General features: G+C 40.9%; 1 protein-coding gene across 1 annotated transcript in view; it reads right to left on the bottom strand.

Annotated features, from left to right (window-relative positions):
* Positions 1 to 16250, bottom strand: part of ALDH9A1 (aldehyde dehydrogenase 9 family member A1) — a 41068-nt gene that overhangs the window by 13787 nt on the left and 11031 nt on the right. The window contains exons 3-6 of the mRNA XM_010373368.2: positions 7529 to 7658; positions 6656 to 6790; positions 5040 to 5236; positions 3995 to 4135 (exon numbers count right to left, since the gene is read on the bottom strand). Coding sequence (XP_010371670.2) covers positions 3995 to 4135; positions 5040 to 5236; positions 6656 to 6790; positions 7529 to 7658 — 603 coding nt within the window. The remainder of the gene's footprint in view (positions 1 to 3994; positions 4136 to 5039; positions 5237 to 6655; positions 6791 to 7528; positions 7659 to 16250) is intronic.

Here is a 16250-nt window from a genome sequence, read left to right on the forward strand (position 1 = left end):
AAAATTCTGATGTTTAGAACCATGTTTGTGTTTCGCCTAATGAAAATAAAATTTTAAAATCGGCAAGGATGGGGAAAATAAAACCCAAATGAATACAAACACAAACAAATGAATCTGTTATTTTAAATGAATATCATAACCACACTGAAGGAGGGGGAAGGAAGGGTAGAATTGACCCAAGTAACTTTTGAATATAGTATTTTGACTATACCCTCCAGCTAAATATAAAAAGAACTGTAAAAAAATTCTGAGCTCTAATTACAAGGTTTATTTTCCACAGAGGTATGGATTTACAAATCTGAAACTACTATTATTAGAATACTACGTGTATTCTATGATGAGCAATTACATAAACATATTGTGGATAATGGGAGTCCAATTTCTTACTGTCAGAGAAGAAATACAAATACGGAAAGGGAGAAGGCAGAAATGAACCCTGTGGTATTCGACTGTAATTTAAAGTATCTGGATGAACTTATTTTTATGTAGATAGACAGATACAGAAATAGATATGTGCATAGACATATATACAAATATGTATTTCCCAGCACTGGACTCTGAGAGGGCCTAGAAGCAATGATACCGCACTAGCAATAAGCACACCTGGTACTGAGATCTTGGTTTCTAAATACCATTCACCACTAAACGGAACCAGCACTTTTGGTCAGTACTGCCATCTTCTAGTAATTCACCAAAATGAAAAACACAGGGAAAGACAAAAAGTACCCAATACATGTTCTCTAGGCCTTTTAGAAAACATGGAGTTGTTGCTTGGGCCACATGCATGCAAATCTATAAGAAAGGCAATATTGTAGACATCAAGAGATGGGTACTATTCAAAAAGGAATGCCCCACAAGCATGACCAGGGCAAAACTGGAAGAGTCTACAATGTTACTCATGTTACTGGCATTGTTGTAAACAAATTAAGGGCAAAATTCTTGCCAAGATAATTAATATGCACATTGAACACATGAAGCACTCTCAGACCCAAGATAGCTTCTGAAATGCATGAAAGAAGATGATCAGAAAAAGAAGGAAGCCAAAGAGAAAGGTACCTAGGTTCAGCTGAAGCACCAGCCTACTCCACCAGGGAAGCACACTGTGTGAGAACCAATGGGAAGGAGCCTGAGCTGTTGGAACCTATTCCCTATGAACCCATGGCATGATAGGTGTGAAAAAATAAAAGACCTCTGGACTGCAAAATTGTTTCTCTTTATTGAGTAGAGAAGTGTGGTGTCCTCTCCCCCCAAAAAAATATTTAAAGCACATTTTAATTGTGTCCTAACTCATTGTGTAATTTCTTTACTGTTCAGACTTAGCGTGTTTCTTGCTGAAAGATGTGAGGTGGCTTATTGTGCAACAAATTACTCAACTGGTTACAAAACAACCAGATATTATTTATGAAATACTTGTACTGGTTTGAAGGTAGTCCTTCTAAATAATCATAAAATAATTTACAAAAAATAAAAAAACAGGCCAAGCATGGTGGCACATGCCTGCAATCCCAGCACTTTGGGAGGCCGAGGCACGTGGATCACTCGAGCCCAGGAGTTCTAGATCAGCCTGGCCAACACAGTGAAACCCTGTCTCTACAAAAAACACAAAAATTAGCTCAATGTGGTGGCATGCTACACCAGAGACTGAGGTGGGAGGATTGCTCGACCTGGGGGGGCCAAGTTTGCAGTGAGCCAAGAAGGCACCACTGCACTCTGGCTTGGGCAACAGAGCAGGACTGTCTCAAAAATTAATAATAAACAGATAAACAATAACGGAACCAGGGCTCCTTCAGAGAAATGGCTGATTCCAGAGTGCAGCCAGGGGAAGTATAAGATGAGTCTGGAACACTTTGCTATGCCAGAAAGTAATGAAGTATTCAAAGAATAATGAGGACATATCAAAAGGTCACAGAAAAGGATTCCTACTAGCCATTTGCAATTATTTTAGCATCAAAATAAATAATGAGGCTGGGTACAGTAGCTCATGCCTGTAATCCCAGTACTTTGGGAGGCCAAGGTGGGTAGATCACCTGAGGTCAGGAGTTCAAGACCAAATTGGCCAATATGGCGAAACCCCATCCCTACTAAAAATAAAAAAAAATTAGCTGGCTGAGGCCAGGCGTGGTGGCTCACGCCTGTAATCCCAGCACTTTGGGAGGCCGAGGCAGGCAGATCACGAGGTCAAGAGATCCAGACCATCCTGGCTAATACGGTAAAACCTCGTCTCTACAAAAAACATAAAACATTAACCGGACGTGGTGGCGGGTGCCTGTAGTCTCAGCTACACGGGAGGCTGAGGCAGGAGAATGGCATAAATCCAGGAGACAGAGCTTGCAGTGAGCCAAGATCACGCCACTGTACTCCAGCCTGGGTGACACAGCGAGACTCTGTCTCAAAAAAAAAAAAAAAAAAAAATTAACTGGCTGTGGTGGCACACACCTGTAGCCCCAGCTATTTGGGAGGCTGAAACAGGAGAATCACTTGAACCCAGGTGGTGGAGGCTGTGGTGAGCTGAGATCGCACCACTGTACTCCAGCCTGGGTGACAGAGTGAGACTCCGTCTCAATAAAAAAATAAAATAAAGGCCGGGTACAGTGGCTTACGCTTGTAATCCCAGCACTTTGGGAGGCAAAAGCGGGTGGATCATGACATGAGGTCAGGAGTTCGAGACCAGCCTGGCAAACACAATGAAACTCCGTCTCTATTAAAAATACAAAAATTAGCTGGGCGTGGTGGCGGGCGCCTACAATCCCAGCTACTCAGGAGGCCGAGGCAGAAGAATCACTTAAATCTGGGAGGCAGAGGTTGCAGTGAGCCGAGATCATGTCAGTGCACTACAGCCTAGGCAACAGAGCTAGACTCTGTCTCAAAAAACAAATAAATAAAAATAAAAATGATAAATAAAAATGATAGTACTGGATTATAACCTATAGAATGAAATAAGAATCCATGGGTCCATACTGATATAAATAAATGAATGGAAAACAAACAGGGGTAAAGGGCAAGTTCTTTCTTACAGTAGAAGGTGAACAAATATAGAAGAAATGATGGAATTGGAAAATCACCATTTGCAACCACCATAATAAAAACTGTTTTCAGCAAGGATCGTCAGTGGTGACAGAAGTATTTACTACATGAAAGTTTGATGAGGAACAGGATAGTCTCAAAATACCTCCTATAAGTTCTTATTAACCACAAAGTAAAAAACAGTAACTTTACAGTGAAGATTTACCTTAAAGCAAGTGATCAAAGTTAAATCACCACTGAGTAGGATATGACATCACGTTTGTGGTATTTTTGCCAAAAATTCACAATATGAATCTAACAGGAAACATCAGACAGACCCAAACTAAGGAACATTCTACAAAATGAATGGCCTGTTCTCCCAAACTGTCAATGTCCTGAAAGACAAGAATAACTGAAGGACTGTTCTCAACTAAAGGAGATTAAAGACAACTAAAGGCAATGCATCATCCTTGACTGGATCGTGGACCAGGAAAAAAAACAAAACAAAACATTTTTGTTCTATTTTGCTATGAGGACATTAGTCAAACAAGTGGCAAAATCTGAATAAGGGCTGTAGATTGAGTAAGGGCTACAGATTCAGTAACGCAGTACTATATCAATGTTAATTTTTTAATTTTACTAAGTGTGCCGTGCTTATGTAAAAGAATGCACTTGTTTTTAGGAACTTTATATTTAGAGGTTAGGGGCCTTATGTCTACAATTTACTCTCAAGGTTCAGAAAAACTTAATATGCCTATGTATGTACAGGCAGATAAAGAAGAAGATATAGTAAATGTGTTAAAATGTTAATATTTGAGAAATCTGGTTCAAAGGTACATGGGAATTCCTTGTACTATTTGTAAGTCTGTAAGTTACTATTTGTAACTTTTCTGTAAGTCTGAAAGTATTGCAAAACAAAAAGCTTTAAAACATGCTGTTGGATGAGGGGGTGGAGATTCCTCTTACACCTCTTCCAGGGATAGGTACATACCTGGCCTTGTGTGAGGAAGTTGGCCATCAGTGCCCCCTTCACAGCATTGTTCATATCACAGTCTGAGAAGATGATGAGTGGAGATTTGCCTCCAAGTTCCAAGGTAACAGGTTTGATTCCTTTAGCTGACATCTCCATGATCTTACAGAACAAGAACAAGGTATTCAGAACTTTAACACAAATTATATTGCATGCTAGGTCAACTAGACCCTGAACCTACAAAATCAGCTTAAACTGTGTGTGACCTGTAGCCTTATTCTTGTTAATATCCTTTGCCTTTTGTCTATTAAAATATTCTATTCCAGAAAACTGAAGAGAATCCACAGAGTTGCACTGACATTGGAAGAGGGAGCTCATTTAAAAAACATTGTCCCAGCCTGGGCAACATAGCAAGACCCTATCTCTACAGAAAAATAAGAAACTTAGGCAGGCGCAGTGGCACATGACTGTAGTCTCAGCTTCTTAGGAGGCTGAAGCAGGAGGACTGCCTGAGCCCAGGAGTTCAAGGCTGCAGTGAGCTGTGACTATACCACTATAATCCACCCTGGGCAATAGGGTGAGACCCTGTCTCAAAAAAATAAAAATAAAAAATACTGTCAATTCACAGGACTGTCATAGCCAGAAATTATTCTGTGTTATTGTTACTGTGTTTAAGGCTGACAGAGTTCAGAACACAAATTCATGTCAAAATAATGAATCTGAAATAGCCTGAGTAAAAATCCTTCCTTCTATACAAGAAATTAAGTCACCAAACAATACAGGTGGCAGCCCAGGCCCCTGTCCACTCAGACATATCCTCTCCTTAGGCTGGAGCTGTTAATTTCCACCCCAACCTGGCCTAACACAAATCACCCCATGTGTACTCCCTTTCCCCCTTCACACTTTTATAGGAAACTTCACACCTCTGCCTAATAAAATCTCCTTCCCATTCCCAATTCAGGCTAGGTAAAATCAAAAGAGAAGCCTCCAAAATATATTCTGGGTAGGACCAACTTTGCCATATCCAAATGCCATGTGTGTTGACCAATACTGGTTTCATCCTCACCTTCATGCCAGTGGGCACGCTTCCAGTGAAGGAGACTTTGGCCACATCGTGATGCTGACACAGAAACTGGCCTGTGGCAGCCCCTCCCTGCACCACATTGAAGAGCCCAGGAGGCACACCAGCCTCAGTGTAGATTTCAGCCAATAGCAATGCAGAAACAGGTGTAAAGGGAGAAGGTTTAAAGACCATGGCATTACCTGCATAAACCCAAGACACAAACATAAAAATACTTTCTAAGACCAGTGATCCCCTGAAAACAGGACTAGAGGACAATTCAAGAACAATTCCAATTGTTTTCTCTTCCCCAACCAAATCCTAGACCAAAAATGTTATTAATAACCATATTAGTTTGTTTTCACGCTGTTGATAAAGACATACCTGAAACTGGGAACAGAAAGAGGCTGAATTGGACTTACAGTTCCACATGGCTGGGGAGGCCTCAGAATCATGGTGGGAGGTGAAAGTCACTTCTTACATTGGTGGCAGGAGAAAAATGAAGCAGCAGCAAAAGCGGAAACCCCTGATAAACCCATCAGATCTCGTGAGACTTATTCACTATCACGAGAATAGCATGGGAAAGACCAGCCCCCATGATTCAATTACCTCCCCCTGGGTCCCTCCCACAACACATGGGAATTCTGGGAGATACAATTCAAGTTGAGATTTAGATGGGGACACAGCCAAACCATATCAATAAGTAAACAAATCTTGCCCTTTTCATCTTGGTTTCTCTCATTAAACAGATCTCAAACCCTACAGTTGCCCAGTCTCATATTTGCATATCTAGGCTTTTTCATATATATTATCTCATTTAACACTTTCAACAGCAGTATGAAGTAGGTATCATTAGCTCCATTCTATAAAAGTTGACATTGAAGACCAGAAAGGTTCACTTGATGAAAGTCCCCAAAGCTAATGACTTAATGCTGGGCCTATTTTTCCTCTTTCACGGCTGTCTTTCAAAGAGAAACAGGCTAAAACAAGAACATGCAATGGCAACAGGACAAAAGCTGCATTTCAATATAATGTCCTAATAGTAATGCTTTTTAACATTATAGTTTTTTTCTAAGATATAATTAGTCTTCTTTCCTCAAAGATTCTTCTCCTTCAATACTGTAAGAAAACTATTTTATGTTAATCAACCAGAGCTCCTCTTTGATAAGGAGCTTATCAAAGCCTTGCTTATCATTTCTCTTAAGACCCAAATGAAGAAAGGAGTTTATCTTCTGCTTTGTAAATGAAGTCAAACTCTTAAGTGCTAACCCCTACATTAAAATTCTTGTCCAGAAAGGAAAAGAATTTATAAGTAGCACAAATCTAATTCAATAATTCAATTTAATAAGAAAAAGTTAAATTTCTTCCTTTTCATATACAAAATTAAATAAATAAAACCTGGGAATATCTAGACATGATTGTGTACAACCTAAACTATAAGCTGCTTGAGGGGCAAGACAGGGCAGGAACCAGCCATGTCCTCTGAGGCTTTGAATATCCAAGAGCAGGCCCCTTCCGATTTAAAGTGTGTGTTTATAGAGAGGTGAAGGGTAGAGAACGGGGAAAGAATGAATGAGAGAATGAACAAATGGCTCTCAAATGCAGGGATAATTCGTTCTTACCACAGGCTAACGCTGGAGCCGACTTCCAAGAGGCGATCTGAAAGGGGTAGTTCCATGCTCCTATTCCCACACATACCCCAAGTGGTTCTCTTCTGGTATAACCAAAGGATCCGCCTGGGAGCTGGATGTGTTCACCTACGGGGAAAACAGGAGTAAAGCAGGATGCAGGTCTGTGTTCCCCAAGATTTCACCAACATCTGTACCAGTCTGACTTGTATTCTAGTCAACACAGCCTCCCCACTGCTCCCAATACACCAGGCTCAACCTGTCTCCATTCTTCTATTTGTTCCAGTCACTCTTCCACTGGCTCCACATATTCTCTCCACATAGAGAATCCTGCCTATCCTTCAAACACATGATCATCCTATTTGATTTAACAACGCTCTAAGAATTTACTGAGCCTTTATTAGATAGTTTAGATGAAACAAAATGGAAATGAGAGGAACACTCAACAGCAGGGGAAGCATGTGAGCTCCCTGCAACCTTCCTAGGCCCTACCAACCATCCAATATCAATTGTCAAAAACTTTATACACTGTCAAAAAAAAGTTTGCTAAATAGATAAAACTGGTAAATATGACAAACTGATTCTTGTGAAAACTGGTTTTTCAGCAATTTGGTCTAAAGCTCAGGCATCATGCTAGATGCTTTACATGCACTATCTCATTTAATCCTCAACCCAAGAAGGTAGGAATTATTATCTCCAGTTTAGATTAGGAAACATAAAGTAATTCCCAGGCCACCCAGGTAGAAACTGACAAACCCAAGACTTTCACCCAGTTCTGTCTTAATTCCAAAATCTTTGCCCTTCACTACTAGGCCCTGCTCTTCTGCCTCACTATCAGCTGGTCACAGACACCAGGTGAGGACTTACCAGCCATGGATGCAGCCAAACCTGCATAATACTCCAGGCACTGCCAGGAAGTGTCAATGTCCAAGCGGGCCTCAAAGATAGACTTGCCATTGTTGACGCATTCCACAGTGGCAATTTCATCCTCCCGTTCCTTTGGGTGAAGCAGGAGACTAGATTTAAGACATATTCCAATATGTCTTGATGTAATTAATGCTTAAATAGAATACATTGCTCAATTTTTAAAACTAAAAATAGTTTTCACTTTAAATGAAAAGAAATGGCAGTGTTACATTTAGAAGAGAGATAAAAGCTTATAGCTGAACAGCAGCAGCCCTGTTCTTCCCTCGTGAATTAACTGACAAAGATTTAAGACCACAACTTTATATCAAGATCAGTCAGTAAAACAAGGACAAGACCGGGCAGGAATGAACCCATGCCCTCTGCGGCTCTGAAAGTCGCAGGGCAGGCCCATTCTGATTTGAAGTGTATATTTATTGAAGAGGTGAGGGGTAGAAAATGGAGAGAAAATGGATGGCTCATAAATGGAGGAATAATTCATTTTGGAAAATGAAAGTAATACGTATATGTACATAAATATCTATATATGTTTGCTCATATATGGTAGGAGAAAACAGTTCTTAGGGAAATTATACAAAATATTCTAACACACAATTGCATTTAAGAGGTTGTAATATGCATCACTTTAATTCACCCAAAGAATTGCGGCATATTCTCTTCTAATACTTTCTAATACTTAGCATTCAATCAATAGTATTTTCAAATACTGTTTCTAGTTCTGGGCTCCACAACTTACTAAGGATAAAGATATTCAACAGATAGTCCACGGATGAGCTTAAAGGTTTAGGAAATTAGACCTAAAAAAGAACGCTAAATAATGCCTTTCTTTGGTCTAAAGATGATAAAAGAATTGAACATGTAAGAAATAGGCAGTTGCTATTATGGGTCCAATTTAAAATAAATAATAGGGTGAATATCGGAACATACATAAAAGATGAATCAAGCAACTGACAAGAAGGAACATTCTCTTTATAAAACTGATAAGCAGTAAGGCTGGCCAGAAGAAAAATGGAGTGCAACAGAAACTAACTCAACCATCTAACCACAGTACAAAGCTCAGAAAAGATGAAAGTAGGAATATGAAAACCAACATGAAATACAAGAAAGGACAGTTGGATAGTGAGATTTGGACATGCTGTATTTCTATAAAGACCAGAGATATAAAGTGCTTTGACTCATTCATTCTACATTCATTACTAGGGAAAAGAGTATCAGTCCTGTCTATCCCTTTAAGAGCTTACTTCTAAAAGGGCAAGTTAGTACATTTTAAATAAATATTGGAATTATTGAATAGACATGTTCCTTCGGAAAGGATAATGTGTTTACAATCAAACCTGGTCTAAATTAAACTCTCTTTTAAACCAACAATTTACCTTCTCCCTTCCTGATCCTATACTCAACAAAACAATCTTTTGACAATTAACTTGTTTCCCAGTATGCTGACACTAGAAAGAGGTTACCCGAGGAGGACAACACACATCAGTTCTTACACCAAGCATAAATTATTCCCGACTCTTAAGTTTCTTGAGTATAATTAACACGAAAGCTTTCCAAAGGTATAATCAACCATAGTAGCTTAAATTTTGTTTCTTGAATTCAAGAGGAAACTAGGCCCTAGAGAGGCTAGTGCATTAATTGGTTGGATAAAGTGATGAATCAGTACAAAACATTTCAAATACAGGGAAGAGATATTACACTGATAATAGTGAAACACAGTTCTGCTTACACTTCAGTGTAAGAATGAACAAAAAGGAAGTAATCTGTGATTCTGTCGCTGCTTAGTCCTGGAACATTTACCAAGAGAATAGAAACTTACTCTTGAGATTTTTTTCTCTTTTAAAATAATGGATAGGCAAGCAGCTTTGGTAACGTTTTGGGGTTTCAACTCTCAAGAGAAAATTCAGTTTACTAGATGGCCTTGGGAAATTTTTTCTTTGTCATTCTATTATTCTCCATCCTTACAAAAAAAAAAAGTTATCTACTAAAGAGCAGTAGGAGATCTTCTGATACAATATGTAAGGATCATCAAAGATGTCTCTGACAAAAATTTCTGCCAGCTACTATTACAAGAACAACCATAAGATAAAATTGTTGGCCGGGCGCGGTGGCTCAAGCCTGTAATCCCAGCACTTTGGGAGGCCGAGACGGGCGGATCACGAGGTCAGGAGATCGAGACCATCCTGGCTAACACGGTGAAACCCCGTCTCTACTAAAAAATACAAAAAACTAGCCGGGTGACGAGGCGGGCGCCTGTAGTCCCAGCTACTCGGGAGGCTGAGACAGGAGAATGGCGTGAACCCGGGAGGCGGAGCTTGCAGTGAGCTGAGAGCCGGCCACTGCACTCCAGCCTGGACGGCAGAGCAAGACTCCATCTCAAAAAAAAAAAAAAAAAAAAGATAAAATTGTTCACCATAACAACATACTGCTACAAGTATTTCTTAGGAAATACATGTGTTGTCCCCAACCCTGTTCCTCTTCTATATCACCCTGCTTTACAATATGAACTTGACCAGGTGTCCACTGGGATAAAAGATTAGAAGCCAAGGGTAAGTCCCTCACTTCTCCCTTTCACTTCGAACCCCTCAGCAGGCCTTAATGTCTAGCTTTGAAGCCCAACAGACTAGCTCTTATACTTACTAGTTATATGACCTAACACAAGCTATTTAACCTTTCTGAGCATTTTCTCATTTCTCAAATAGGTAAAATAGCTATATACATCCCAAGATACTTTTGATAATACAATTATGTACAAAAATCACCTGGCCCAGAAGGAAAAAACTGGAGGAAGGGAGAGATAAATTACAGTACAGCCCGCTAAATGCTAAACACGTAAGCACAAGACGCAAGAAAAACAAAGGAATAGCACCAAACTCAGCGTCACGGCACTGCAAAAGCATGAGGTGTGAGAGTATACACATGGTAAAGGAAGAAGGACCAGCAGTGCAGGAGAGCTGGGTCTTACAGTGTGTGAAGAGAAAAGACAAAGCTGAACAAACAAGGCCTGAGGGCCATGTTAAGGAGCGGGACCATGTCCAGTTTTACCCAGGGATGTACCATGATCAAATGTGCGTCTGTAGGAGGAACACTCTGGTGGTGCTGTACAAGACAAACCAACCTGGGTCAGGACTGGAGGCAAGCAGATAACCTACATACACACTCTCTTCTCTATTTAGATAGTTTTGTCATCATTTTAAGTAACATTCTCCTTCTCCTTTTAATTCAAATGATAGCTACTTCACAAGGGGTCTCCAACAGAAAAACGACTGGGTCTCACAGACAAGATCTGTACAATCTGGTAAAAGTACCAAAGGATCCAAAGTAAAAATGAGAAGATATGGGAAAAAATGTTCATTTCCACTAGGAATCAATGAGCTTCCAGCCAAAATGGAGTAACAGGGACCAGATTCACTCTCCCACCTTAAACAACTAAAAACACCAGATAAAATACATGAACCATTTTCAGACATCAGACATTAGGCAACTTAAGGCAGTGGTCCCTGGAGGAGGGAACCAATGAGATGAGCCCTACAATTGCTGCAGCCTTCTGCCTAGAGAAAGTTTTCAGGCCACAGAGCAGGGAGGAGGAAGCTAGGTGGCGCCCAGCAGACACAGGAGTTGAGAAGACGGGTTGGGAGTTTAGGGAACATTGAGTGGCTACAGTTCTTCAAGGCTGAGTATGGAAGGGAAAAGAGCTGCACAGATAGAGAACCCCAGAAATCTGCAGATTCCCCTTTGAGTACCAGTGTGAGAAAACTACCCAAGACTGGGAAAGGGACTACCCAAGAAGAAAAGGTTAAAAAAAAAAAAGCCCCAGAACTCACACAGGGCCAGGTATAGTTCATGTTCTGACCAGCCACAGTGAGAAAACCTCCTTAACACCCAGATTACAGGGTTAAGCAGTCAGAAGGGTATTGAATAACAGGGCAAAATTTGCTGATCTAAAAGCAAGCCTTCCAAGGATCAAACTGATTCCAAGTAACTTCACTGTGCCCCAGAACAAAGCTCAGGAATATTTTTTAAAGTACAAGACTACCCAGCACCCAGCAATATAATATGCAATAGTGATTCACTAGAAATCATGTCTAGTGATCAAAAACTACCAGGTGTGCAAAAAGCAGAAAACCGCAATATTTAACCAGGAAGCGAAACTAACCAATAAAAACACATTCAGAAATAACACAACAGAACTAGTAGACAAGAACATTAAGTTATGATAGCTATACTCCATATGTTCAAGAAGGCACAGAAAAACATAAGTATGTTAAGGAGAGCCACAGAACACATATATAAAAGACTTAAATCAATCTAGAGACGAAAAATACACTGGATGAGATTAACAGCAGATAAAACACTATACAAGACCAATGAACTTGAGTCACAACAATAGAAATTACCTGAAAACAAAACACGCACACACAGGGGATGGGAGGGAAGGCTCAGGAGGAGAAAAAAACCCATAAACACACCCAAAAACTGGAAAAGGAACTGAGCATCAGTGATGTGGGATAGCTTCAGGCAGCCCAATATATTTGTAATTGGAGGCCCTGAAGGAGAAGAGATGGAAGAGGGGGCAGAAAAAAAAAAAAATCTAAAGAAATGATGGCCAAATTTTTTTTCCAAATGAAACAAATTTACAGATCCAAGAAGATTAATAAACCTCAGGGAAAATACATAAGAAGAAAATTGCACCAAAAGACATTATAATCAAATTGCTTAAAACCAGTGATAAGAAGAAGAATTTTAAAACAGCCAGGGGCAGGAGGAGTACATTACAAAGATACAAAAATAAAAACGACAGTAAATTTCTCTTCTGAAACAATATAAATCAGAAGACAGTGGAGCAACATCTTTAAAGTACTGAAAGAAAAAACTACATACCTACAATTCATTCAAAAAGTAATGCAAAAAAAAAAAAAAAGACTATTTTAGACATACAGAATCTGAAAGAGTACCAACAGACCTGCACTATAAGAAATGCTAGGCTGGCGGGGCACAGTGGCTCACACCTGTAATCTCAGCACTTTGGGAAGCCGAGGTGGGCGGATCACTGGAGGTCAGCAGTTCGAGACCAGCCTGGCCAACATGGTGAAACCCCGACTCTACTAAAAATACAAAAATTAGTCAGGCATGGTGGCACGCATCTGTAATCCCAGCTACTCAGGAGGCTGAGGCAGGAGAATCACTTGAACCCGGGAGGCGGAGGTTGCAACGAGCCGAGATCATGCCACTGCACTCCAGCCTGGGTGACAGAGAGAGACTCCGTCTCAAAAAAAAAAGAGAGAGAGAGAGAAAGAAACAAATTCTAGGCTGGGCACAGTGGTGCACACCTATAGTCCCAGCACTTTGGGAAGCTGAGGCAGGAGGATGACTTGTGCCCAGGAGATCAAGACCATCCTGGGCAACATGAATAAACCCACTCTCTACAAAAAAATATAAAAATTAGCCAAGTGTGGTGACATCTGTCTGTAGTCCCAGCTCCTCAGGCCGCTGAGGTGGGAGGATCATTTGAGCCCAGACGGTCAAGGCTACAGTGAGCTATGATTCCACCACTGTGCTTCAGCTGATGAGACAGAGTGAGACCTTGTCTCAAAAAACAAAACAAAACAGAAAAGAAATGCTGAAGAAATTCCTTCTAGCAGAAGAAAAAATGATAGCAGACAGATATCTGGGTCTACACAAAGGACTGATGAGCATCAGAAATGGTAACTATGTGGACAAATGTAAAGTATTTTACCTTATTCTTAAAATATTTTTAAAAATAATTGTTTACAGCAATAATTTTTTTAAAATTCCAGCCTGGGAAACATGGCGTAACCCTATGTCTACAAAAAATAGAAATGAAAATTTGCCAGGTATGGTGGTGCACACCTACAGGAGGCTGAGGCAAGAGGATCCCCTGAGCCCAGGAAGTTGAGGCTGCAGTGAGCCATGATTGTGCCACTGCACTCCAGCCTGGGTGACAGAGCGATACCCTGTCAAAAAAGAAAAGAGCAAAGAACTGCAGATCTTGATTAACTAGAAAAATCACTTAAAAGAAAACTGAGGGCTAATATGATTGTAGGTGTGGTCACAGAGTGGGATCTATTCAGTTATGGAACAAATTGGGGTGAAGGCAGGTCCAGAGCATGATCATCAGACAAGAGCTTTAAAGAAAGGTATGTTTTTGATTAATAAAACACCACACAGGCATCAAAAGAAATGCAAAGGGGAGGGTAAAGTAAAAAGAAATGAAAATTAGTATCAGACAACAGATTTCAGAGCAAAAAATATTATTAGATATTACCCAGGATCAATAAAAGTCATTTCTTAACAATAAAGGAGCCAATTCTTAACAGTCCTACAATATTGCTCATTCACAAGAAAAACAAAATGGACAAATGAAAATAATAAATTATCTGCTTTGAGTTATCTTTGGTTTATTGAATTAAAAATAATTTTTTAATAACAGGAAAATACTTCATTGGGAGAAAATTCTATATGAATATTTTGGTATTTCTTCATGGTCAGGGCTTTCCGAGCAAAGGACACTGACAAGTTGATTGAACAGCAAAGGCTTTGAAAGGCAGAGACAGTATCTCCCTAAAGACACAGAAATCTGGAGAATTTTCGAATTGTAAACCTCTGTACTTCCTGTTCCTGGAAACATCTGCTTATACTCCAGGATAAAAAACTTAGCGATACCCTCCCTCTCAACCCTAGAGATTTGCTTAATAAGTAATCTCAATCTCGCTCACTCTCTCCCCAGAGAAGAGGATGGGCAGATGTGCCAGTAGCCTCTATTTATATGAATCTCAGAAGTTTAGTTCTTCTCCTTTGGTGCAACTTCCTGCATGCACAGGGATCTCACCTGGTTCTCATCCCATCCCCTCTCCCACCATGGTGACTGGCTTTGAAAACAAAACTAGGTTGGGCGCGGTGGCTCATGCCTGTAATCTCAGCACTTTGGAAGGCCAAGGTGGGAGGATCACCTAAGGTCAGGAGTTCGAGATGTGCCTGGCCAACATGGGGAAACCCTGTCTCTACCAAAAATATAAAAAATAGCCGGGTGTGGTGGCATGTGCCTATAATCCCGGCTATTCAGGAGTCTGAGGCAAGAGAATTGCTTGAACCCAGGAGGCAGAGGTTGCAGTAAGCCAAGATTGTGCCATTGCACTCCATCCTGGGTGACAGAGTAAGATTCCATCAAAAAAAAAGAAAAAAGAAACTAGTGCTAAGGTACTGCTATGGCTGCTGCATTTTGCTGTAATAAACTATCCTTTTCTGTGATCCAAAAAGCCTCATGTCTCTTGCCAGAATATATATATATGTATATAATATACATACATTATACATGATTGTATAATTTACAAATATAGATTATACATATTATATAAATTATTTATAATTATATGTATAACATAGCTTATATGTGTATAATTATGTATACATGTATATGTGTTTTATATGTATATGTGTGTATTATATATACATATACGCACACACTCTTGGAAGTAGGGGAACTCTCAGACCCTTCACAGTTTCTGACTTAACATACTTATGATGAAAACTCACCACAGACCCCACAGACCCACCACTCAGATATCCATGATTCTTATTTTGATGCATTTTCTTCTGAATTTTCTTTCCATAATGAGCATCTGGTACTTCTGATCTTTAAGACTATAAAAAGTTTAACTGGCCGGGCGCGGTGGCTCAAGCCTGTAATCCCAGCACTTTGGGAGGCCGAGACGGGCGGATCACGAGGTCAGGAGATCGAGACCATCCTGGCTAACACGGTGAAACCCCGTCTCTACTAAAAATACAAAAAAACTAGCCGGGCGAAGTGGCGGGCGCCTGTAGTCCCAGCTACTCGGGAAGCTGAGGAAGGAGAATGGCGTAAACCCGGGAGGCGGAGCTTGCAGTGAGCTGAGATCCGGCCACTGCACTCCAGCCCCGGGGACAGAGTGAGACTCTGCCTCAAAAAAAAAAAAAAAAAAAAAAAAAGTTTAACTATCGGGGTCCAGAACCAAGATGGCCGAATACAAACAGCTCCAAACTCCAGCTCCCAGCGGGATCGATGCAGAAGACGGGTGATTTCTGCATTTCCAACTGAGGTATTGGGTTCATCTCATTGAGACTGGTTGGACAGTGGGTGCAGCCCACGGAGGGTAGCCAAAGCAGGGCAGGGCATCGCCTCATCCGGGAAGCACAAGGGGTCAGGGAATTCCCTTTCCTAGCCAAGGGAAGCCGTGACAGATGGTACCTGGAAAATCGGGACACTCCCGCCCTAATACTGCACTTTTCCAACAGTCTTAGCAAGCAGCACACCAGGAGATTATATCCGACACCTGGCTTGGCAGGTCCCACGCCCACGGAGCCTTGCTTATTGCTAGCACAGCAGTCCAAGATGGAACTGCGAGGTGGCGGCGAAGCTGGGGGAGGGGCGTCTGCCATTGCTGAGGCTTGACTAGGTAAACAAAGCATTCGGGGAAACTGGAACTGGGTGGAACCCACCGCAGCTCAAGGAGGCCTGCCTGCCTCTGCAGACTGCACCTCTGGGGGCAGGGCATACCTGAACAAAAGGCAGCATAAACTTCTGCAGACTTAAAAGTCCCTGTCTGACAGCTTCAAAGAGAGTAGTGGTTCTCCCAGCATGGAGTCTGAGATCTGAGAATGGACAGACTGC

The sequence above is a fragment of the Rhinopithecus roxellana genome, chromosome 8, assembly GCF_007565055.1.
Source record: "Rhinopithecus roxellana isolate Shanxi Qingling chromosome 8, ASM756505v1, whole genome shotgun sequence".
NCBI classification, from domain to species: Eukaryota; Metazoa; Chordata; class Mammalia; order Primates; family Cercopithecidae; genus Rhinopithecus; species Rhinopithecus roxellana.